General features: G+C 48.5%; 1 protein-coding gene across 2 annotated transcripts in view; it reads right to left on the reverse strand.

The window, feature by feature from the left end:
• Positions 1 to 25,216, reverse strand: part of DVL1 (dishevelled segment polarity protein 1) — a 93,547-nt gene extending 68,331 nt beyond the window's left edge. The window contains exon 1 of one of the 2 annotated variants that reach the window (XM_035121027.3): positions 24,034 to 25,216. In XM_035121027.3, coding sequence (XP_034976918.2) covers positions 24,034 to 24,203 — 170 coding nt within the window. In that variant the 5' untranslated portion in view covers positions 24,204 to 25,216. The remainder of the gene's footprint in view (positions 1 to 24,033) is intronic. The other variant, XM_035121026.3, reaches the window with a different exon arrangement.
• Between the last annotated feature and the right edge of the window lie 650 nt (positions 25,217 to 25,866).

Genomic DNA, 25,866 nt, shown 5'->3' on the forward strand with positions numbered 1-25,866 from the left:
GGCTAACAAAGTCCTAGCCGCGGTTGTTGCATACATAAACAGTGTTTGATCTTCTTTTCTAATCTCTCCTCCTATTATTCCTAACAAAAATGCTTCTGGTTTTTTTGGGAAGGTATATCTAAACATCTTTTTCAATTCATTATATAAACTTTCCCAAAATCTTTTAACTTTTTCGCATGTCCACCACATATGATAAAATTCACCATCTTTCTCTTTACATTTCCAGCAACTTTTATCACTCATTCTATACATTTTAGCTAACTTAACTGGAGTTAAATACCATCTGTACATCATCTTATATACATTTTCTTTCAAGGCAGTACATGCTGTAAATCTTAAAGTTTGATTCCATAGTTTCAACCACGCATCATATTCAATATTATGCCCCAAATCTTTTGCCCATTTAATCATCACTTCTTTTGTCAACTCATCTTTTGTATACCACTCCAACAACAGATCATACATCTTTGTCAAAAGCTTTGTTTTGCCTTCTAGCACTTCTATTTGAAATTTGGATCTTTTATCCTCAAAACCTATTTTTCTATCTTCTTTATGGGTAATTGATTATTTTGTTGTTGTTGTTTTTTATAAATATTTTTATTGGTTTTCTAGTTTATACAAAAAGTAAAGAAAATACAAAAACAAATATACAAGAAAAAAGAAATACATAAAACACAAAAAATAGAAAAAAAATTGTCTAAAACAATTCTCTAATATAATTCTTGGTCTATCAACTTCCTCCTTCCCTCCCTTCCATGTTTCTTGTTTTTATATCTAAAATAGCACTCTCTACTTCTTTACCCTTTTCTTCTTCTAATAACTCATTTATAGGTATTTTTCTTGATCCATTTACACACACATTCCCAGTATTTCAATATATCATTGGATCTAGAAGTCTTAATATATGATTTACATTTAAACTTATTACTATCCTACTAGATCTAAATGCTACTTCAGCCTCTTTGTACTTCCATTTCCCTTGGTAATTGATTATTTTGAAAATTGCATTTAAGTTACCCAAATGTTTCATGAGTTTGTGTAGTGTGAGGTATAGAGGAATGGTGCTAAGAGGGGTGCATTGTATGTATTGCATATATTCAAAAATAAAAAGCAAGCAAAGATATTGCGGACAAGTTTGTTGTTTCATCGACCCTGCCGCTGCTGCCACTCGGTTGGTGCGAATGCCCAACAACTATAAGCACTTAGGATTGTCCTGAGAGGTGAGACACATCTCCAAAATACAGGTGAGGAAGATACTGGTCTTGCTGCTGCCTCATCTGCAGCTGCAGCCCCACCTTTTTTTTTTCCTGAGAAGAAGCCATGAATCACAGAGCAAGAGGTTCTGCCTGCAGCACAAGATGTCAGGGCCTGGGTGCCAAAAAAATAAATAAAAACCAGGCTCTGGAACCAAGTGGTGCACGGCACGTTGGCAAGAGCGAGGGAGAAAGCGCTCAGTGACACATCGCCTTGCCTTGTGCGCGTGCCCATGCGGCAGCCAAGCCAAACAAAGCTTGCTGACTCAGTGGCAGGAGGAGCTGGCACCAGTTGAAAACCATTCTGGTGTGCGGCGAAAGCACGGCATCACTGCAATGCCCCTGCTGTTTTAGCCCATATTTGGCTCCTAATCGCCATCTGCAGTTTGGTGAAAATTGAGGAGTGAGAGCTGAAGGGCTCTCACCAACATACCATCCACGCCGTATATTTAAAACACATTTAATGTATGGCGCTTCCACCCAAATATCCTGGACACTACCAGTTTACCCCCCAAAGAGCTACCATTCCCGGAACCCTTAACATGCCACAGTTCCCAGGTTTGCAGGGGCAGGGGATCCATGTACTTTAAATATGCTTTAAATGTGTGATATGGCTACTAGCCACAATAGCTATGCTCTGCTTCCACGATTGGAATAGAGGCAGCAACACTTCTGAATGCCAGTTGCCAGAAACTGCAGGAGGGGGAGAGGGCTCTTGTGCTCGGATCCTGCTTGCAGGCTTCCCAGGGGCATCCTGTGAGAACAAGATGCTGGACGGGATGGGCCACTGGCCGGATCCAGCATTGCTCTTCTGATTATGTGGATGTGACCTGAAGTCTTACAACGGTCTTATAAGGTAAAGGACCCCTGACAGTTAAGTCCAATCGCGAACGACTCTGGGGTTGCGGCACTCATCTCACTTTACTGGCCGAGGGAGCCGACGTTTGTCCGCAGAGTTTTTCCGGGTCATGTGGCCAGCATGACTCTAAGCTGCTTCTGGCGAAACCAGAGCAGCACACGGAAACACCATTTACCTTCCCGCTGGAGCGGTACACCTATTTTTCTACTTGCACTTTGACATGCTTTCGAACTGCTAGGCTGGCAGGAGCTGGGACCGAGCAACGGGAGCTCACCCCGTCGCAGGGATTCGAACTGCCGAACTTCTGATCGACAAGCCCTAGGCTCAGTGGTTTAGACCACAGCGCCACCTACTGACACCAGCAGTGGGAGGCAACTGAATCTGCCAAAGCATGGCTAAACAGTGGGCTTTGGTACACAGTGGCAGATTATCGTAAACGTGCTGCTATTATGGCACGACAGGAAGATTTATATTTTTATTCCGTTGCCTTGTTTTCCTAAGCTGTTCTGGCCCCAAAACAATTTAAAACGCAAATCCAGCGTCCTGTACAGTTTCCGCTGGCCATGTTCCGCCCTCTTTAATGAATTGCCCAACTTGTTAATTGCCCTGAGAAAACAGTGCTGTAACAGTTTTTAAAAATAAATAAATAAACAAACAAAGGATGAACCACGCAGCCAGTCCTTTGCAGTCAGCGGAGCCCTAAAGGTATTGGCGGGGCACTTAGCAGCCAGCTAGCAACAGGCTTCTGGCTCGCTCGCCTCGTTCTACTGGGCTGTTTGGTTTGAGCCTCTGCCGGTCTGCTTCGAGAAGGAGTCGTCTAAGGTGTCCCCTGGTAGCTGCCTAATGCAAAGCCGACGCAGGAACGCAGCACCTGAGAGCTCCCTGAGTTCCTTGCGGCAGGGAAGGCCGTGCCCTCATTAAAACAGTGCTGCCATCTGCTTGCACTCCTGGCACACCCCAAACACACATTCCAGGCCCAAGATCTTCCGATAAACAAGGCAAGCTCCTCGGCTTGGAGCTGCAGAAGCTCTCTCATCCCTCAATTAACATTTGCGACTTTCAAGGAAGTTTGATACAGATTTTAGCGGTGGGTGAACCTGTCTGCTTCAGCTTCTCATTTTTGCCTCATTTAACATTTTGGTGCGCATTTTCCCTGAAGCTTTGCCAGCACTTTGACCTAATATGCTATTGTATTTTGAGTTTCCTGTGAAGATGAACTAATTGTTGGACTGCTCTGGAAGCAGTAGCTCTGCAAGGGGAATGGGGGTCTCCTAACAACTCTCAGCACTCTCAGCAAACTACACTTCCCAGGATTCTGTGGGGGAAGCCATGGCTGTTCCATGTGGTATCACACTGCTTTAAATGTACAGTGCAGATAGGGCCTCTTTCAGACTCCTGGAATGCAACATGTTCAAGGCTCTCTGGGTTTTTAAAAAACAAACTTCCCTGCTTTGTTTACACAGCCATCGCCAGAATTTTATTTGCCTTGTGCTCACTTGAAAGCCAAATCGGCCTTCCCAAGTTCAAGAGCGCACAGGCTGCCCGATTCCCAGTGCATGCCCATGCCTGCTAAAGAGACAGGACCAGTTTGCTGGCAGCTTGGAGAAGACGCAGATTGGTTTTTCAACCAAGGGGCCGCATTTCCTTCTGAGCTGTCTTCCAGGGGCCACATGGCATGGTGGGCAGGGCCAGAGGGAAAAGTGGGCAGAGCAAGGAATGCAAATTTCACCTTTGTGCAGAAGGCCAGTTTTTACACCCACTCACACACCCTTCTCTATCCTCTATCCAGGCAAACAAGAGGCATGATCAGAATTAAAGGACGCATTCCAGCGGGAGTGTGTGTGTGGGGGGGGGGGAGAACACTCCATGAAGGTGTGATTTGGAGAGTCTACAGAATCAGATCATCCAGCCCTCTGGTCTGACTGGGACTGGCCATTCCTACAAAGTTTGTGATCTTTTGAGGTTGGCTCAGTAGCCTGGAATCACAGACTAGGGAATGTCAGAAGTGACAAGGATAGCTAACCAGTCAGCAACCTCGTGCTTGGCCTGTGCTGACCAGGGAGAGACAAACCTGTCGATCCCCCCTAGTTAATGCTTCTCCAGCCCTGCTTCCAATCGGCCTCAAGGACGCACAACTTCCCAACAAATCAGAGCAGCCCCATTACAGGCCAAGCAAAAATATTCATCCAGGAAACTGCAAAGCCGGCAAGGGGTCAGGACAGGAGGACTGAAGGCTGAGTGCTCCTGATGCAGAGATGAGAAGGGGAAACCAGAGCTGCTTCCATCCAGAGCGATGTGCCTCATTTGCGGTGGCAGCGACTGACTCAAGGCTGTCAAAACCAATCGGATCCTAAAAGCCGTCACCGGGAGTCGCTTTCCATCAGCCTGCCAAGCCTGGCAAAATCAATTATCTCACAGGCTCGTCGGCTTCACCAATCCCAGGTCTGCCCATTGGTTGCAGGCACAAAAGGCACTCTCCTTTATCCGATTAAGATCTTTGTTCCCACATTCTTCAGTCACTTTTGCCCCCCTTTATATTTTAAAACAACCCCCCTTCCCAACCCACTACATGTCCCTTAAGATGGTGGGGGGAACTGTGGCGCTCTAAATGTCTACCCCACCCCACCCCACCCCACCCCGTCTTCAACACCTCTGAAATTCGTCGTACACTGAAAATAAATTCATGACTCATTAAAACGTGTCAAGACCCAACCGGATAGAAAGGAACTTTCTGGGACGCGCACACAACAGGAGGAAGTTAAACCACAGTGCCACAGGCTCAGAACGCAGTTTGTGTGACCCCACTCCCATATGATTCCTGTTGCCCCTGCCCCACCACTTCCTCATAGGACACACATTGAACAGGGTTTCAACAGCGAAAATGACACAATGGAGTCTTCCCCAGCCAGCTGAGAGGAGAGCACCAGAGCTTACTGGCAGGCAATGCGTTACGCGCCTGCATCTTACAACACCTGGGCCACCCCCACAATTACTGCAGGGTGAAAGGAGCTTTGAGACAAAGAGGAACCAATTAACCACGGTACACTCCCATCGCCCTACATATGCCCCGAAGAGGAGGACGCGGGAGCCTGGGGCCCAGTTCCAATGTCCCTCGGATGCAATGAACACAGAGGATAATGTTGTCAATGGCCAGTGTGGTGTAGTGGTTAGGGTGTGGGACTAGGACCTGAGAAGCAGGGGTTCAAATCCCCACTCAGCCATGAAGCTAACTGGGGCGACCTTGGGCTAGTTGCTGCTTCTCAGCCCGACCCATTTCGCAGGGTTGTTGCAGGGGTCAAACGAGGAGAACCACGTATACCACTTTGAGCTCCTTGGAGGAAAAGGTGGGATAGAAATGCAGTAAATAAATAAATAGCTCAATTGCTATGTTCTCCCTCCATCACTGGATTAAGGAAACCTGGGAAGAGGGCACCTATACTTGGGTCCTGCTTGCAGGCTTTCCATATTGGCCTGTGAAGGAAATCGTTAATTTAGTTCCAAATACTGCCTTCACATCCGTCGGGACCATGGAGAGAGCAAGCTATAAAAATCAATCACATAAGATGCACAAAGTATTATTCACAAGCAGCATGTATATTGTGCATTTTAAGTATTATGAGAAGGGCTCTGACAGCGCTAACCCATGTACTGTACATTTCCTTAGAAGTAAGATCTGCTGAGTACAGTGAGACTCACTCCTAGGTAAGCATGTATATGATTGGGCCATCAATCACTTAACCCTAACAACATACCTGCAAGGTGGGCCAATATTATCATCCACCTTCTATTGCAGGCAGTGAAGACAGCAGTTCCTTCAGTCACTTGGCGGGTTCACAACAGTTCACTCTCTTATTTATCTGGTGGCATTGCAGTCTGTTCCCCCCCCCCAAATAATTATTTTCAATGATTTTCCTCTTTTTTAATTCCCTCTGCAATCTGGTTAGTTGTGGCCAGCAGGCAGCAATTTGCTCAAAAGCCAGCAAGGCTACTCAGAAACAAATCCTATTAAATTCAGTGGAGCTTCCTCCCAGATATTGCTGAACTACAACTCCCACCCACCCACAGACCATTGACCATGCTTGCTGGGGCTGATGGGAGTTGTAGTTCAGCAACATCTGGAGGGCGAAAGGCTTCCCACCCCGGATGCGATGCATTGTGTCACACTCATTTGTATCATCTGTATTTCATAGGGTGGTTCCTGCATTTCATCATCATAATGGGAGTAGACCCATTGGAATTAATGAACCTTAATTAGCCACGTCTATGAACTTCTCTCAGTAGAACGAGCAACGGATACAATCCTATTATTATTAGGCTTAAAAGTGGGATCTGCAACAAAATGTTGCTGTACAGAGAGTTCCTGTTCAGGATGCTAGGAAGCTGCCCATGTTGAAGCATACTTCAACCCATCTCCCCTGGTTTTATCTTACACAACCACCCACTTCAGCAGTAGGCCAGCACCCTAGGGCCTCTGAGCATGTGACCAAAGGCAAGGACGTAGGCCTTCCATGAACACTTCACTTCTGTATTTGCTCACCAGCTTGTCGCCTCCAATTAATTGTTAAGGGGCAGACACGCGTGGATGTGCCCACACTCGGGAACAGAACACCCTTGTGCAACGAAAATATGCTTGAGACAGACAGAGCTGAGCCAAAGGCCACACCGCTGTCCCTCCCCAACCCCTGCCAACACAGAGCCAATATTCATTAGCATACAAGCCGCTATTGACATCTTAGTGGGAACCAGGCCAAACCTTCTTTTGTGTGCCCGCTCGCCCAGCGCAATTCCTCCAATAATGACCTCGACTCAGGATTATCCATTGAGGAGCCCACTGAATCGGCCAGATCTGGACTCCAAGAGGAATGTCTGATTTCCCAGGTCCTGAAGAGAGGGGCAGATTCAAGGGTTGTCAAGTCTGCGTTCCTCTTTTAATAAGACCTCAAACGCAACATGGTGCCACAGGAGCCACATATAAGTCAATATCTGAGTTGATAAGAGGGCACAGGTTCTCACACAAAACTCTTAACACTCATATCTCTCTATATGAACCTGCCTAGGTGCTAAGATCCTCAGGTGAGCACCTTCTCTCGGTCCCACCAACACCGGAAGCATGGTTGGTGGTGACCCAAGACACAGCCTTTTCTGTGGCTGCTCCCTGTGGAATTCCCTCCCAAGAGAGGCGAGACTGGCTCCCTCTTTGCTATCCTTTTGCAGGCAGGTTAAGACCTTCCTATTCAGACAGGTTTTCTCGCTGCCCATCTTGCTTTTCCTGTTGTGAGCTACACATCCTCACATGGAAAACCCCAACCCCCAAATGCAAGACATGGGGAGGGGGCGTTCCTCTCACACCTAAGAGAGGAGCTTTGAATTCTTTTTCATACTTAAAGAGGCAGGATGAAATAAAATTGTTCCTTCTCCAAAGAGCCTTTATCCATCACTGCGGAAGAGGGGAGGAGGCAAGGTTTTTTAAAAATAATTTTTGCAGTGAGGAACTCCAGGAAACTGAGAAGATGAGTTTATTAAGCTGAGAAGACGAAAGGAGAGAGAGAGAAAGAGAGAGAGAGTAGGGATTTAGCTCAGGAGTACAGTACCTCACCTGGAGTACTGTGTCCAGTTCTGGGCACCACAGTTCAAGAAGGATACTGATAAGCTGGAACGTGTCCAGAAGAGGGCAACCAAAATGGTCAAAGGCCTGGAAACGATGCCTTATGAGGAACGGCTTAGGGAGCTGGGTATGTTTAGCCTGGAGAAGAGAAGGTTAAGGGGTGATATGATAACCATGTTCAAATATATAAAAGGATGTCATATAGAGGAGGGAGAAAGGTTGTTTTCTGCTGCTCCAGAGAAGCGGACACGGAGCAACGGATTCAAACTACAAGAAAGAAAATTCCACCTAAACATTAGGAAGAACTTCCTGACAGTAAGAGCTGTTCGGCAGTGGAATTTGCTGCCAAGGAGTGTGGTGGAGTCTCCTTCTTTGGAGGTCTTTAAGCAGAGGCTTGACAGCCATCTGTCAGGAATGCTTTGATGGTGTTTCCTGCTTGGCAGGGGGTTGGACTGGATGGCCCTTGTGGTCTCTTCCAACTCTATGATTCTATGATTCTATGATTCTATGAAACCCTGGAAAGCTGCTACATGGACCAATTTGACTCTGTATAAGGCTGTTTCCTACGTTCCTATGAAGGTGCCGGGGGAAGAGACACCCCAAGATGGACAGCTAGACATTTCAATTGCATTTCAGAAGAGGCAAGCGGCTGGGGAGAAATCCATTGCAATCTCAAAAATATAACATGGTCCAGCTGTGCAAAAGGCAGCAAACACTCCCTCCTCACACCCCCAAGTCAGAAAATTGCATGCCCAGACAACTGCACGCACCAAAAGAAAAATCAATCCGTATCGATTCTCTTGCATGCTATATAATACAAAAACCCTTTAGAACTGGAGGGTGCTGAATGGCAGTTGTCAGAAGACAACCAGACTTTTAGCCCAGATTCTGAAGGAAGCCCTGTCACAGTGGTCCTTGTTTGGACAGCTGGGTAAGGCCACCAGAGGTCTCAAACGGAGCCAAAAAGAGGCCACTAGGCATTGGATCATGCCTGCCCACTCTTCGGCCTTTACAGATATTTGGTGCTCGAATTCTAATCACATTTTATTACTTGTAAGAGCCCTGCTAGACTGGGCCATAGGCCCTTCACCCTGTTCTCAACTGGATGTCCCTGTGGGAAGACCGCAAGCATCGCCTAAGTGAAACAGCCACTCTCCCCACCTGCCATTCCTAGTAATTGCTATTCAGCGGCATACTGTTGCCAACAGCAGAGGCAGAACATAGCCATTGCGGCCAGTAGCTACCAAAACCTACCAAAAGCTACCAAAAGCCTTCCTCTCCACAAATTTTCTCTAATCCTATTTTAAAGCCATCCAATCTGGTGGCCATTGCTACCTCTCCTGCAGGAACGAATCCTAAACTTAACTTGGCACATTGCGTGTAAAAGTCATCTCTTTTATCTTTCCTGAATCTTCCAACATTCAGCTTCATTGGTTGGCCAGGAGTCCTAGTGTTACAAGAGAAAACTTTCCTCTAGCCACTTGAATTATTTTATGCACTTTTCTCATGTCTCCCTTACCTATATTTTCTCTAATTAAATGTTAGTTAGTTAATTTAATTAAAGAGCCCTGAATGTTGTGGCTTTTCGTCATAAGGGAGACATCCGACCTCTTGATCATTTTTGGTTGCTGTTTTCCGAAGGCCTTCCAAGCTCTGCAACATTCCTTTTCAGAACATCTGATTGATTGATTGATTGTAATTTAATTAAATTACTACTTCATGTTTCCTTAGGAGGTGGTCTCCCCTCTTAGATAGCTGAACCAGGAAGTAGACAGGGGCCCAGAGCTGGAGAGGCAGTCAGGAATGTAGGCCGGAGAAGTGTTTCCCAAACTTGGCCTCTGGCTGTTCTTGGACTACAACTCCCATCACCGCTAGCTACCAGGACCAATGGTCAGGGTTGATGGGAGTTGTAGTCCAAAAACAGCTGGAGACCCAAGTTTGGGAAACACTACTCTATGGCAAGGATGGGAACCCTGTAACCCTCCAGATGCTGCTGGATTACAACTCCCATCATCCCTGACTGCTGCTGATGTGGCTGAAGCTGATGAGAACTGTGGTTCAGCAATATCTGAAAGGCCATTGGTCTGTAGGCTAGTTCTGACTGGCCCCACCTAGCATGCTGTATTTCCATGTGCAGGGAAGGTTGTTTGGGTGTTCTACTGGGGAAGAGGACAACCCACAGTTCTCTCTGCACACAGAAATATAGCATGCTAGGGGGAAGTGTTTGAGTTTAGCTTTCTTCCTGAGACACCAGATCAGGGGTTGGGAACCTTTTTGGTCCAACGGGCCAGAGCGCTATCTTTCTCCAAACCTAAGGGATGACTTTGGCAGGTGGGTGGGGCAACCCACCTGCCAGTCATCTCACATCATGGACAGACATATTGAGGATCATAGAATTGTAGAGCTGGAAAGGGACCCCAAGGGTTCTTAGTCCAACCCCCAGCAATGCAGGAATCTCAACATGCAGTCTCCCATCCAATCCGAAACTGGACCGGACCCTGCTTAGCTTTGCAAATATGCCAGCAGTTTTATCACTACGCTGGATTTTTTACTGGAGATACTTAAACAGGGGCTGGACAGCTATCTGTCAGGGGTGCTGTAGACATAGATTTCCTGCATCGAGTAAAGAGGGTTAGGCTAAATGACTTCTAAGACCCCTTTCCAAGGGGTGCATCCATTGAAATTAGTGGTCATGACTAACCTAGGCCCATTACTTTCAACGGGACTATGCTGAGCAAGTAAAGCATTGGATGCAACCCCAGGTTGTACAATTCTAAAAGCCCAATACAAACGGGGTGTGTGAACATGAAGATTCTCCCTCTGGAGAAATCAGGGTGCAGATTCTCAGCTACAGCTACAGGGTGTGCTTGACCTCTTCTGCCTGCTGTCAGCCTACAAGCACTGGCCCAAGTCACAAAGGAGAGAGAAGAGAGAAAGAAATCTCTTTTTCCCCTGCCCTCATTACATGGGAAACGAAAAGGTGTGTGATTGGTGCTTGGAGGCAGGGAAGTATATATCCGCTCCCCAAAGGCAGATGTTTCAAGCATTACACTCAACAGATGCTTCCTTGACTAGGATATTTTCCGAAATGTGAGCCTGCTAGGTGGTCCATCCACACACCCTTGCCTGGGGAATGCCAGAGGCTACCGAGAGTTCACAAGAGAGATACTCCCATTTCCAAGTTCACGATTCCAAGCTCACTTCCAGGCCTCTTGGATCAGACCCAAAGCCTATCTAAGCTCAGTATTCCACTTTGCAGAGTTGCCAATCCGGAAGCCTCTAAGCAGGGCAGGGAGGCAACAGCCCTCTCCTCATTATTGCTTTTCACCACGGAATATTCACAGGCAAACTGCTTCTGAACGAAGAGGCTCCATCGGGCTGTCATGGCCGATAGTCGCTGATAAACCAATCCTCCCCGCTAAATGAACTGGCTGGATCCCTCTTTTGAAGCTGCCCAAGACCTCTTGTGGCAGCCGGTTTTGTGTCTTAATTGAGTGCACCTATCGCTAACACAGGGGTAGCCGAGTTGGACTACAACTCGCATCATCCCATGTGAGCTGAGGCTGGTGGGAGTCAGAGGGAAGGGCCACAGCTCAGTGGTAGAGCATCTGTCTTGTATGCAGAAGGTCCCAGGTTGAATTCTCAGCATCGCCAAGTAAGGCTGGGGGAGACACTCCTTGCCTGAAACCCTGGAGAGCTGCTGAAACAGAGCTAGATGGAGAAGTTGCCTGTCTCTGTAGAAGTCAGCCTCCGATATACAGTAGCCTGCTTCCTTTCACTGCGTGGAACTCAGCCATGAAACACGGCTAACCCTCGAGATCTGCTCTTGTCTGAATTTTGTGATGCAGCTCTCCAGCCACAGAGTCATAGAACTGTAGAGTTGGAAGGGACCCCCGAGGGTCACCTAGTCCAACCCCATGCAATGGAGGAATCACACAGCCAAAGAATCCCTGGTACAGGGCCATCCAACCTCTGTACAAACCTACAAGGAAGGAGAGTCCACCACCTATGCCCTCTCCCAGGGTTGCCCAGAAGGTTCTCTACCACTAACATAGAGAGATGGAATCAAGGTTGAATCCTAGAATCTTAAGAGTTGGAAGGGATCACAAAGGTTATCTAGTCCAACCCCCTTTTGTCCAACATGGATCTCAAACCCACAACCCTGAGAATAAGAGTCTCATGCTCTACCCATGGAGCTATCCTATTCCTTGCAGAATACCAGTAGAAGTTTTCCACATATCAGGTGCAGATTTAAAGCTGAACGAGCATAAAAGACAATAAACTGTATATTCCCTTTTTTGCCTGGGAGCTCACTCAGAGGGGAGGCCCACAGAGATCAGAGCCCCCTGATTGATTTGTTTTGCTTAGCTGTTCTTCCCCTCCGGAGCACAGAAGCCACAGGAAAAGGGCCCTCGTCCCCTGCATCCCCCGGCTGTGTTTTCATAGCATCCGCGGGTAATAAAAGAATGTGCCCCACCCAGACCACGAGAGAGATTGTTCCTGCTCAGGGCTGTCAGGGAGCTGGCGAAGGAGAAACGGCTGGAAATGGTTTGCGAAGGCTAGCCACAGGCAACAGACACACAGTCCACTTAAAGAACACAACTCCCCACCCACATACACAGAGAAGCCTGGGAAGTCAAGGGTGCTGGGAACTGTAGCTTTGCAAGATCTCAACTATAGCTCCCACAGTTCTTGGGGTGGGGGAGTTCCAAAAACTTACCCGATCCCCATTTTTATGCATTCGCTCCAACTGCCCTGGGTTTACCAAGAACAGCCTCTACTTTCTGAATACTTGCAAAACAAGAGTCCCGATTTTCTGAGCCCTCTTTGGGCACTTTAAGGAGAAAAGTAGTGCCGGCAACAAACTGTTGCCCCGGGGAGCCCTCCTGTTCAGGATGCCAGCCAGCCATGCCTTGCCCTCTTTCCAGGTTACATCTTAATCCCCTGTTCTTTGGAGCTTTTTAAACAGAGGTTGGAGGGCCATCTGTCAGGGATTCTTTAGCTGCAATTTTTGCATTGCAGGGAATTGGGGATCCCTTCCAGCTCTGCAGTTCTACGGTTTTATTATCTGCATACCACTTGTCCATAAAACTGCGCCCAAAGTGGCTCACAACGTATCAAGTGAACAATTAAGTCTAACATATGCACACACACACACCTAAAAATAACAATAAGACCAATTAATGAGAGAGAAAGAGGATGGCAGTGTTGTGTAACATTTGCAAACTCTGTGTATAGATGCAAAAGCAGAAAAAGAGCTACTCTGATTTAAATAGGAACACAATATATATCTCAATTGTATATTGTCTCCCTGCTTATTTAATTTATATGCAGAATTCATCATGTGAAAGGCTGGACTGGATGAATCCCAAGCCGGAATTAAGATTGCCGGAAGAAATATCAACAACCTCAGATATGCAGATGACACAACCTTGATGGCAGAAAGTGAGGAGGAATTAAAGAACCTTTTTAATGAGGGTGAAAGAGGAGAGTACAAAATATGGTCTGAAGCTCAACATAAAAAAAAAACCAAGATCATGGCCACTGGTCCCATCACCTCCTGGCAAATAGAAGGGGAAGAAATGGAGGCAGTGAGAGATTTCACCTTCTTGGGCTCCTTGATCACTGCAGATGGTGACAGCAGTCATGAAATTAAAAGACGCCTGCTTCTTGGGAGAAAAGCAATGACAAACCTAGACAGCATCTTAAAAAGCAGAGACATCACCTTGCCTACAAAGGTCCGTATAGTTAAAGCTATGGTTTTCCCAGTAGTGATGCATGGAAGTGAGAGCTGGACCATAAAGAAGGCTGATCACCCAAGAATTTGTGCTTTTGAATTATGGTGCTGGAGGAGACTCTTGAGAGTCCCATGGACTGCAAGAAGATCAAACCTATCCAATCTGAAGGAAATCAGCCCTGAGTGCTCACTGGAAGGACAGATCGTGAAGCTGAGGCTCCAATACTTTGGCCACCTCATGAGAAGAGAAGACTCCCTGGAAAAGACCCTGATGTTGGGAAAGATGGAGGGCACAAAGAGAAGGGGACGACAGAGGACGAGATAGTTGGACAGTGTTCTCAAAGCTACCAACATGAGTCTGACCAAACTGCGGGAGGCAGTGCAAGACAGGAGTGCCTGGCGTGCTCTGGTCCATGGGGTCACGAAGAGTTGGACACGACTAAACGACTAACCAACAACAATATATCTCAATATAGTTGGGATGCCTGTGAACAGGTGGGTTGTGTGCCTATTCAGTCTGTTGTCCGGGTACTCATTGTTGATGGCAACTTCAAACCATCTTTAAACTAGACCAGGGATTGTCAACCTGGTCCCTACCATCCACTAGTGGGCGTTTCAGGATTCTAGGTGGGCGGTAGGGGGTTCTTTGGCTTCCATCAAGCATTGGTGGGGGTAAGGAAATTTTACCATCAAGAAAGATGCATTCGCGGGCTATAAAAAGGTTGACTACCCCTGAACTAGACAGTCCTTAAGAAGATAAGAGCCTGCTGGATAAGGCCAAAGGCCCATCTAGTCCAGCATCCTGTTCTCACAGGGGCCAAGCAGATGCCTTAGTGGGAAACCCAAAGGGAGAACCTGAACAGCAACTCTCCCCACTTGTGACTCACGTCAACCTGTATCCAGAGGAGCATTGCCTCTGACAGCGGAGGGGAAACACAGCTGTCAGACAGAGCTGTCTTCTGTGCAGCAAGGGCAAATCCACACCGTATGTTTAAAAAAATAACACCCAATGCAAATTTAAAGCCCCCCAAAAGAATCCCGGGAACTGTAGTCCCAGCCTCACAGGGTTACAATTCCTGGCACCTTTAACAAACTACAGTTCCCAGGGTCCTTTGCCGGGAAGGGAGCCAAGTGGCTTAAATGTGTGTTGAATGGGCTTCAAATGTACGGCATCGATCATGTGGCCACCCTCCTCAAGACAGTGGGCGCTGGTGGGGTTTCTGGAACCACAGCAGCAGCAGCCCAGGGGTACCAGATTATGGGGCAGAGGCCTAGGACCCCACTTTGCAGTATCCCCCCGCAGTAGCAATTTTGAAGTAAGCAAATTTGACCCATCGAAAGAAGAGGGAGTACAAGAAGACCATTATACTAGTCCAGCTCAAAGTAGACCCACTGATTCTAGCACTGGGAGAGCTGAGAAGCAGAACTCCTCCTTGGCTCTGCTGCGACAGGTCAGTCCCGTCAGGCTTCCTCTCCCTCAACAGTCACCTGGGGGCAGCCATTCCACCAAGCTGCCTCAGTGGGAGACAGGAAGCAGAAGACAGATTTCTTCAGCTCTGCTGGAGGCCCAGCTCCATCAGGCCCCTCTTTGCCCCTGAACCGTGTCATCCTTTGCTCATTATAGGAACACATGCTTAGAAACCGATGCCTGACTCTTGATTTTGCTTTTTCATCTTCCCTCCCTGTCCCTTTTCCCTTGCGTGTCATGTTTTTTAAGATTGTACGGACGGTCTTTTTTGGACTGTACGTAAGTCACTCTGAAGGCCTTTTTGGCTGAAGACTGGGATACAAATGCTGGAAACAAATACAGTAAATTAAATAATGGGCAGGACTAACATACGTTCATGACTTTCAATGGGTCCACTCAGAGTAAAACTTAGTCCAGAGTTTGAAAACTACCTGACTGCACCACTGCAGCTATTCAGGATTCTTCCCCCCCTCCTTCCACCTGCCAAGGCAAAGAATCGCGTTGTTACGCCATCTTTGCTAGCGGATCAGAGCTTAGAACCGCAACAAAGATAGTTCACAAGCAGCCAGCTCCGCAACGCTGGTTCTATGGTGCCCTGGCCAAGTATTCCGCTGAAATACATACATATATATATTTTAGGAAACTGACATGGGGCCAGTCGCTGTGCTGCACCCAGATACTGGCCAAGCTCCAGCTTGCCGCTCCACTCTCTTTCTGCCCGGGAGCAAACTCAGCGGCACATTTCATTCCCAAGCTGCGGGTTTATTTATTACGTCTTTTGGTTATTGTTTCAGGAGGAGCCAGGAAAAGGGCCGTGCCCTTGTGACAACATGTGTATTACTGCTAAGTCAGATCCGGACAGGCTGCTCTCCCTGCAAGACTCGGTTCCCCCCCCCACCCAAAAAAAGTGTGTTGCGGAAAGAGAGAGTCAACAAAACCATTTGCTTCCCTGACACAAAACTCTCACTCCCCCCACCCCCTTCTTGTTTTGGCTCAGTGGCAGAAAGGCCGCTTGCCAAGCTGCAAACCACTTGCCAAATTACAGCCCTACACAGCCACCTTGTAAGAGAGCCAGGAACGGGAGTCTGCAGCAAGCCTGCATTTTACATTTCAAGCTGCAATGGGGAATCTAATTACCACTTACAAGGAAGAAGGCGGGCTGGGGCGGTTGTGGGGCGGAGGGGAGAGGAAAAAAATATTAAGAAATATTTTCCAGGACACACAGGTTCGCTGGGCTTCTTTAGCGGGAAAAGACACGCACAAAATGTCTCTGTGCCAGCAGCTTCCAAACATTGCAGGCCAGTGAGAAAGGCAGGGGTCCCCTTGCTAGCTAGCACATTTGCAAAGCTAAGCAGGGTCTGGTGTGGTTTCAAATTGGATGAGAGACCGTGTGTTGAGATTCCTGCATTGCTGGGGGTTGGACTAGATGACTCTCGGGGTTCCTTCCAACTCTATAATTTCCTAATTCTATGAGTGGCTGGTGGGGCAAAAGGCAAGAAACCCAACAGTGGACAGAGCCACAGCTGATGATAGGCAGATCCAGATCCAATGAGAAGCCAAACCAACTTATTCTAGTTTGGTCCCCATCTTCTTCCTCCTCGCTGAGTTCTACAAGGGGCAACACTGAGACGAAGCAGGAGGAAGCTCGCAGCAAACAACAAACATCAGCAAGAACTCTCAGTTAGATATTAAGCCAGCCACAAAGCCCAGATTTTTGTTTCCTTTGCTGCCTAACTTCCATCAGCTAGGCCACTGCACTCCACTTCTGCTCAGTTCCTGCCTGAGCAGATGGGAATGTGCTGAATAACTAGCAGCCACCAGTCATCAATGCCTTCCTGCTATAGGAATATGAACAACGCTGATTCCCCCCCCCCCCCACACACACACGGAGCAAATTGCACTAATGAAGAAGCTTTAGAAATTACAGAGTTGAGGGGGGAAGCACCAGCAATGCAAGTGCCCCAAGACAAGAGGGATGCCAAGGCCCCAACTCCACAGTCAGGCTTGCAAACAACTTCTCGCTCCTATGAAGTTGGCGCAGGTTTGTACTGCTTCCGGTGACGCTATCTGGGGGGGGGGGGTTGGGGTTTTTTCCCTGTTGGAGAAAGCTAAACTAGGAGTTGTGTCATAATTATGAGCTAAGGGATGTGGAGAGAGAAGGAGGGGAGAGAAATTAGCAGGCATGGCAGAAGGATTCTAGCACCTCAGGAGGTGTCAGCATCTTGCCCATCCTACATATGCCAGAAATCAAGTTTAAGTTACGATAACTTACTATGTTATTCTTATTTCCATCTAGGAGAAGGAAAACTCTGGCCCTAAAGCTCCGCTACCTTGTGGGACATCTTGGGGGAGAAGAAAAGGCTAAAAAGTAAACCCTACACAAATCTGCAGTGGAGTCCCTAAGGCAGTTGGATGGCGCCTTGTACGCCTCCTTCCGGTAACTCCGGCAGCCAAGCCACTGCCAAACGTCTTGCTCTGCTTTTCTTTGGACCACATCAGTGAGGCCGAGAGGGGGGTCCTGTCATTTGGGCAGCCCAGGACCTCCACACACACCACCCAGGCCTGTGCCCCGGGGAGGTCACTTTGGTGCAGTGGTTTGGCTTCACCCCTAGAGACGCGCTCCATTGTCTCTTGAGGCAGACAGGTGCCAACATTATTCTTATTTGACTTGCCGGTTGGCGCTTTTTAGAATTCCTCATGCCAAGTCAGATAATTGGCCCACCCAGCACAGTGCTGTCTACACTGATTGGTAGCAGATCTCCAGTCCTATCTGGAGATGCCAGGGAATGAACCTGGGACCTCTGAACTACATAGGCAAGAGGATCTGCTGGACGATCCTGGAGGATAAGGCTACTTACTGTATTATTGATAGTTACTAGCCATGATGGCTCTGCTCTGCTTTGTAGTCTTCCTAGAAACAACTGGCTGGCTTCTCTTGGACGCTGGCCTGAACGGAGCTTGGCTCAGATCTGGAAGGCTCTTGTCCGATTGTACATCAGGTTGTATCCAGCTAAGTCCTGTTCAGGACAGACCCATTGAAATGAATGGACCCAGGTCGGTCATGCCCACTGACTTCAATGGGCCTACCCTGAGCAGGGCTAGAACTCGAGACGACCCCTGAGATTCCATCAGGGAGACTCTGGTACAGGAAGATAATGACACTTTGCACATTCAGCCTCTCTTCGCCTGACTCCAGGCAGCCGGAGGTCATCAGCAACCTAGAGCTGCCTACGGCTGTTTCCAGCTGTAAATCCAATTTTTTACAGTGGCTCCCAAGTCAGTTGTAACAACGGTCTATAATCCGGCCGTTAATTAGAAATTTAAGAGTGTCTGTCTTTCCAGGCATCTGCTTGCAGATAAGGCGAGAGAGAGAGAGAGAGAGAGAGAAAGGGAGCGACTCCCGAAATCTGTACCACTACCACATCAAATGAGATACAAGCTCCCATGCCTTCACGAGATCCTGGCTTTTGCTAGCCTTCCAAACAACTGCAATCAAAAACACCACGGCTGCCCCTGCAAGCAGCTTAGAAAACAACCTTTGGGTCTGGACTGTGAATTTCAAAACCGCTCTCCCAAGGCGGTGGGGTTTCACGACAGACAAGGCATGGGGCTTGTTGGTCTAGGAGGCAAGATCCTCACAGCGGGGAGATTCAAATCCTGGCATTCAAACCCTAGGCAAGCCCTGCCAGGGGAGACTGGGGGGCTCTGAAGAGTGGATGTGGTTCAGCAGTAGAGCCCTGGTTTTGCATGCAGAAGGTCCCAGGTTCAATCCTCAGCATCTCCACTTAAGAGGATCAGGAAGCAGGGGGTGCCTGAGATTTGCTGTCAGTCAAAGAAAAAACCATAGGCAGATCTTCTGCTTAGTCAGACTACTGGTCTATCTAGCTCAGTATTGTCTGCACTGATGGTGGGAGCTGCCTAGGGCTTAAGGCTAGGGACCATTCCCACCACTATCTGGAGATACTGGAGCCTGAACCTGGGAACTTCTCCGTGCAAGCAGATGCTCTACCACCCAGCCATGGCCCTTCCTGTAAGACACAGGCCCACTGAGCTCAATATTGCCAACCCCGACTGGCAATGGCTCTTCAGGCAGGAGAGGGCTGGGGAAGGTTCCCTGCCTGAAGCCCTGGAGAGCCACTGCCGTTCAGTGTAGACAACGCTGAGTCAGATAAATGACTTGGCATTCGACAGCTTGCTATGTCCCTAACCCCAAGCAAAGAGCAGGAACTCATAATGACAGCAGAGCAATCCAGCGGATGCACAGAAGCAAGACAATCAACAAGGCAACCGTCTCCTTGATGCAGGTTAACAAAATCACTATCCCCCAGGGTGCTGGATGTCAGCAGGGTTAAGGAACTTTAATTGCCACAGGGAATGGGAAATTAAGAAAAGCAGTTGCTGTGTGTGAGGATCTAATGCTCCCGAATGCTTCTGGGTTGCAACAGTTCCACATGGGAAAGGCAGTGTGGTGCAGTGGTTAGAGTGTGGGACTAGGACCTAGGAGACCAGGGTGCAAATCCCCCACTCGGCCATGGAGTTGCTGTATCTCAGCCTGGCCTATCTTACAAAGTTATTGTAAGGATAAAATTTGAGAAGAAGATCCACATATGCGACCTCGAGCTCCTTGGGGGAAACGAATGCAATAAATAAATAAAATAGATAAATGGAGTGAGGAATTTGAAGACTGAAGGAAGTGGACAAGGGGGCTGATCTGGTTTGGCCATTGTGCATCCAAGTCTTCCTCTCCCCTCCACAACTGCTGAAATGATTCACAGCTCCAAGGAGGAAAGCAAACCTCACACTTACCATGGCAAGCAACAACAAAAAAGTGGAAGCCTGCCTTCCACCTGATAGCTAGCCTGGAAACACCTAGCAACACACACTTTGCACTTCAGGTGTAAACTGAATTACTTCACTTACTTCAACCTGTGTTGCTTTTGGGGCCCCTCCTGCCTATTCTGCTGAGGGGGGGAGGCACCTGGACCTCTGCCCCCAAAGTCTTGGCCTGGTAGTGTCACTTCTAGGCTCAGGGCCTTCTCAGTGGTGGCCCCTACTGTGTGGAACTCCCTTCTGCACAATTGGCCCCTTCAGTGTACAAAAAGGCTCTGAATATACTGGCTTCTACAGTGGTTGGGGGACCTCTGACCCTTGGGATGTTGCTGGACTCCAGCCCCCATCAGCCAGCATGGCCAATGCTCACAGACGACGAGGGGGGCTGGGGTCCAGCAACTACTTGATGGTTCTGAATTTTAACTGATGTGATTACATTGAATATGCTACTGTTTTAATGCTGCGGTTCATGGTTAGCCACTGAGAGAACAGAATGCTGGGCTAAGTGAGCTCTTGGCCTTGTCTTGTCTTACATTCTTATGAATCTGGCATTTAAATAAAATAGCCGCATACGCACCATGCATTTAAAACAGCCCCCCCCCCAAGAAACCTAGAAACCATAACTTGTCTCTCATGGAGCTACAATTCCCAGCACCCTTAACAAACTACAGTTCAAAGGATTATTGATTGGGGGGGGGGGTAAATGCACTTTAAACATATGGTGTATGTATGCAGTCTAACATTAAATTGTTCCAGCTTTGGGGTTGATGTCGCCCGTGCCCTGCCTTGAGAGGACTGTGTCCAGGAAAACACTCAGGATAAAACAAATCTGTTTTCCACTGGGCTCTCTTGCATCATTCCACTTCCCTCCGCTCCGCCTGACCTTTTTGCAGGCGACACACAACACCAAGATCGCAGTGCCGGAAATAGATACAGGTACGAGCCGTCCGACATGGAGGGGAGGGGAGGCTTGTTACCAAGAGATTATTAGATTTCAAATGCTGATTCATGGTTGCCATCCAAAGAGCCAGAGATGATGAGGCCTGTGGTTTCTTCCTTCCTTTTTTAATTATCTAAATGCCAACAAGTGGTTGTGTGTTGAACCAGACAATACAGATCTTGGAGGTGGAGAGACTGGGGGGAGTGTGGGGTGGGGGCCACCAAGGGGCCTTAAGGTGGACTTCTTAATATTTTTATTCCTTAAAGAATGTCTATGTCGTAGAAACATAAGGAGAGCCTTGCTGTGTCAGCTCAAAGGTTCATCTAGTCTCTAGCCCCTAAATACAGGGTAGGGCCATAGTTAAGTGGCAGAGCATCGGCACTGCATGCAAAAGATCCCAGGTTCAAGCTTCAATGTCATCTCCAGTTAAGGCTGAGAGGGACCCCCACATCAAACCCTGGAGAGCCGCTGCTAGTCAGTGTAGACAACACCAAGCTAGATGGACCAATAGCCTGACTCGATATAAGGAAGCTTCCTATGTTCTCATGTCTTAAGCAAAAGGGCTTATCTCAGTGGTTTTAGCACTTGCTGCACATGCAAATCCCGGCATTTCTGGGTAACACTGGGCACAACCCCTGTCTGAAGCCCCGGAGAGCTGCTGCCAGTCAGTGCAGGCAACAGAGTCCGACCAGATTGATGGCAGGGTCGCACATGACTGAAGTCACCTGGATGCAAAATAATAATAATAATAATAATAATAATAATAATAATAATAATAATAATAATAATAATTCCCTGCCCCAAGAAAGCCGGCACATCAGGGAGAAGCTTCCTAGCCTAGTTTTCTATGAGCGGGGCTTTTAAAAAAATGTAGAGAAACATTCAGACATGCAAGTTGCCCACCTCAAAGGGGGCAAGGCCTCTTTTTCTAGAAAGTTTGCAATTTTAGAACCACCCAGAGCAGGTGTCCCTAGACTAGAGATAAGTAAGCGGAGGAGACACGTTTCCAAGGATCAACACCTCACTCACATGAACTATTACCGTATGCACCTCACCCGATTTCTCCCAAGCTGAGACACAACACAAAGGGCTCTTTAATTCCCTTCTCGATGCCCAAACAACAAGGGAGGCATTGGCAGAGCCCTTTCCCCTCTGGACATACCTTGGCCACTTTCTCCACAGCCCAGAGACAAGCAAAGAGCTCTTCAACCTCCTGCAGGGAGATTTTGGAACCCACCACCCGGAGCAAAGCATTGTGAGGGTGCAAAAAAGGCACAGCACCCACAACACCCCTTGTCTTAACCCCCTTCCGTGCCAACCCCTTCGTTGGTCAGGGGAACACAGACTGCCATGCTCCTGCCAGCTAACATTTATATACGTTTGTCCACTACTGCTGGTGGGGGTGATCAATTCAGCCCAAGACAAGACGATACGCCCCCTCCTCTCAAAAAACATAAGCAGTATGGTCCCTCCTTCTACCTTTCTGAGGAACAAGCTCCTGTTGTTGTTGTATTATGAATTCCAGTGGTTATCGGGTCCCCCAAATTGTGCACACTCTTCATCCCTCTTCTGTTCCATCTCCTGACACCAGTCAGTAATAAAACAAAAAGGAAGCGCCCCCCCCAGCACATCTGGAAATGCCTTCCATTTTTACGGATTGGTCTAATGCAATCCAGTAAGCTACTTCTGTGATTCTAAAGGTATGCTTTAGTAGCAATTCCTACATTGCAGGGGGTTGGACTAGATGGCTCTCGGGGTCCCTTTCAACTCTACACTTCTATGATTCTATACCCTGCTCCTACCCACCCCAAAAGAGGGCAATCAGGCCCACTTCACAGAGACCCCCAGACATTAAAGGAGGACCACTGTCATATACGGTACCAGGCCTTGCAGCTGCCAAAATGGGAGAGGATGAACAGGAAGGGGGGGGAGCAAAGAAAATAAATAGAAAAACACCCCAGTACTTCCTGATGGAAGTCTCCCCACCTCTCAAGAGCCAAAATGAATTGAATAGGCATTCCCAGTTCTCCTTGGCAAGCTAAATTTAAGGGATATGCCCCCACACCAAAACATAGGAAGCTGTCTTGCACTGAGTCAGACTTTTAGTCCATCGTGCTCAGTATTGTCTACACTGACTGGCAGCAGCTCCCCAGAGTTTCAGGCAGGAAGCCTTTCCCAGTTCTATCTGGGGATGCCACTGGGATTTGAACCAGGGACCTTCTAAGGCCAAACCAGATGCTCTGCCCCCCAAGCCATGGCCCTTCCCTGGATTACAATTTGTTCATCTCTGGGGCACTGCCAAGGCAGAAACAGTAAAAAAAAGAATGAAAAAGGACCCCACCCACCAAAGGTACCTACAAAAATTCACACACCACTTCCACCCCGAAAGATCTGGGAGAGGGGACACCCACAGCCCCCCTGAACTGCCCAGTGGAGGGGGCTTAGCATCTCCTTAAAAAAACAGCTGGCCCCAGAAGTCTAAGGCCAAATACAAACCCCTACTAGCAACCCAGATTTCAGAAAGCAACACCTTTATGAGCAGGTAAGGCAAAGAGGCCCCTCACACCTTTTGGGTTGGATCCAGTGCTCCTGCTCAGAGGGCAGACACATGGGAATTGATCGGCACATGGCCAACTTTAGGCCCATTCATTTCAATGGGTCTACTCTGAGGAGGGTCCGAGTTGGAGGCAACCCCTTTTTTGCTCCCGGAACTTTTAGCCATGATCATCATCGCTGGACCCACCGATTCTACCCAGAGACCCACGTTTCGGGAAATCCGGACGCCCCGCAGTCATCCCCTCCAGGCTTTAAACCTTCACCAACCTGGCAATGCCCACTGCTTCCAGAACGGTAAACCACGTAAAATCGGGAGCCTTTCCCTTTCCCTTAGAGTCCCCTTTATTTGATCAAAGCCACCAGAAAGAAAGAAATCCACAATTTCAGATCCAGTTTTCCTTTGACAGCCAAAGGGGAGGGTGGAATATGTCACCCCCCTCCTTTTTTTTACAACCGTGATATTAATGTATGTCATTTCCAAACACCACCCTTCCCCCCTCCAACCCCACAAAGGTTGACATGTATAACGGCAGAGGGGGAGCCTCTGGTGTGGATTCAGAGTAGCTTTGCGTAAACCTGGTGATAGGGGCAAGTGGGGGCTGTTTCGCAAACCCCAGCAGATTTGAGAAAGCTCGCCACATTTTAAGAAAGACACAAGTCACGCTGCGTTCAGGCAGTCATGCAAACACACAGGAACGTGGCAAAGCAGATCTGGGTTTCCAAACGTCCTCCCCCACCTCTTTTTTTTTAAAAAAAAGCCAAATAAAAATAGAATGCCAACTTACCCAAAATCCTGATCCATAGATTTGAAGAAAAATTTGTAGTTATGCACCGGCCGGTTGCTGAGGACATTTTTAAAATCTGCCAAAGTGACTTTTTCCGGGGAGACGGGCAATTTCACCAGATAAGGGGTCTCCTCTTCATCAATGTGATAGATTATTTTTGTCTCCGCCATGGACGAAGGAAGGGGTGTTGGGGGAGGTTGGAAGGGGAGGGGGGAACAGGGGAAGGTTGGGGGTGTGAGGAGATCTGCCAAGGAGGGGAGGAAAGAGAGAGAGAGAAAGAAAGGGGGGAGAGAAAAGGGGGTGGGTGAGGGGGGGGAATCAAGGCCAAGTTCAAGGTGCCAGTCCCTCAGATCCTTCGTTTTACAATGCAAGGCTTGCTTCCAAACAGGAAGGGAAATGTCAGTGTCTGCGGAATGCTACCGTAGCGAGCCATACGCAGAAGGGTTGTCATGCCCCACACCGCCCCTTAGCGGCACAGACGGAGACAGGCACCTGGATGTGGGCTCGCCAGAATGCATTATCCCCAACGTTGGGGGCTGGATGCTTACAGCATCAAAATCGACCTCCTCTCCCCGCCTTGTCTTGCAAACCTGCTTCCAAAATCCGGAGACCCACAAAGGAGATGCGTGCCTTCCCTTCCCCAACGCCCCGGTACTAGCGATCGCTCTCACCCACACACAAAATCCTGGTTTATTGCAATGACACTTAATAAGAAGAAAATGTTGCAACGGTGAGATCGACCTAGAGATCTTAAGAGCCTTTGGCTTGCAAAGGCGGGCTTGCAGGCGTGTTGCTGGCGGAGAGGTAAAGAGGAAGGGTGGCGGCGGAGTCTAGAGATCCTTCCCCAAACTGCAAACCAGAGGTCTCTCCTCGGCACGCACACACAAATGCCCTCTCTCTATACCCAAAGTCCTCTCTTCTTCTCGGCAGTCTCCTCCCCACACACGCAGCTTAAAGGGCCACGGCACGGGGTTTGTTTGTTTTTTTGTTGCAACCACGCGCGCGCCCCCGTCCGCGGGCAAAAGGCGCGCCCGCGTTCCAAAGCGCGCAGGAGCAGCAGCTGCAGCAAGCAGAACAATTGCGCCGCGGGTAGGTCAGATCCAGAAGGAGGGGCGCATGCCACAAAACGCTCCCGCCGGCCCGGTCGTGCAGGCACGCGTTTGAAGGTGTTGCATGAAGCACCGAGCGGAAACCTCCGCGATCAGCCCTCCTGCCTGGAGTCACACAGAGCAGATTTGCAGGGGGGGGGGGGAATCATGTGACTAGTCCACCTCTTCCTGCTTCCCTCAATTGGATGTGCGAGTTTCCACAAGCAGCCTTAAGGTCGCCCAGTGGCTGCGGTTCTTGTTTGATTATGATTTTTTTTAGCAGGTAGGTAAGAGATCTGGGAAGCTTATTCAGCTCCAGGGCCACATTCCCTTCCAGGCAACCTACCAGGAGCCACATGCCAGCGGTGGGCGGGGCTGGAAGCCAAAGCGGGTGGAGCAGCGGGTGCTCTTTATATGCTTTGAACAGCAGGCTTGTTTCTCTACATACTGGCACACCCCTCTCTAGCCTCCATCCACGCAAGCAAAACAAACAAAAAGCGTTATCAGAGTTCGAGGACGCAGCCTAACCCCAAGGCGAGCGATTGCAAAAGGAGGACGAGGAGGGGTGTGGCCAAAGGTAGAGGGGTGTGGTCAGAGGAAAGGGGGGTGGCGTGGGGAGAGTCCTGCAGGCCATACAGAGAAACCCGAAGGAGTCCTTATCCCTGAAATACTGCAGATATATCTCACTTTCTTTTGCATCTGGGCCTTGTCAGTTACAATGGATACATATTTTTTGTTACAATAT

Source organism: Zootoca vivipara, chromosome 6, assembly GCF_965207765.1.
Source record: "Zootoca vivipara chromosome 6, rZooViv2.hap1.1, whole genome shotgun sequence".
Taxonomy (NCBI): Eukaryota; Metazoa; Chordata; class Lepidosauria; order Squamata; family Lacertidae; genus Zootoca; species Zootoca vivipara.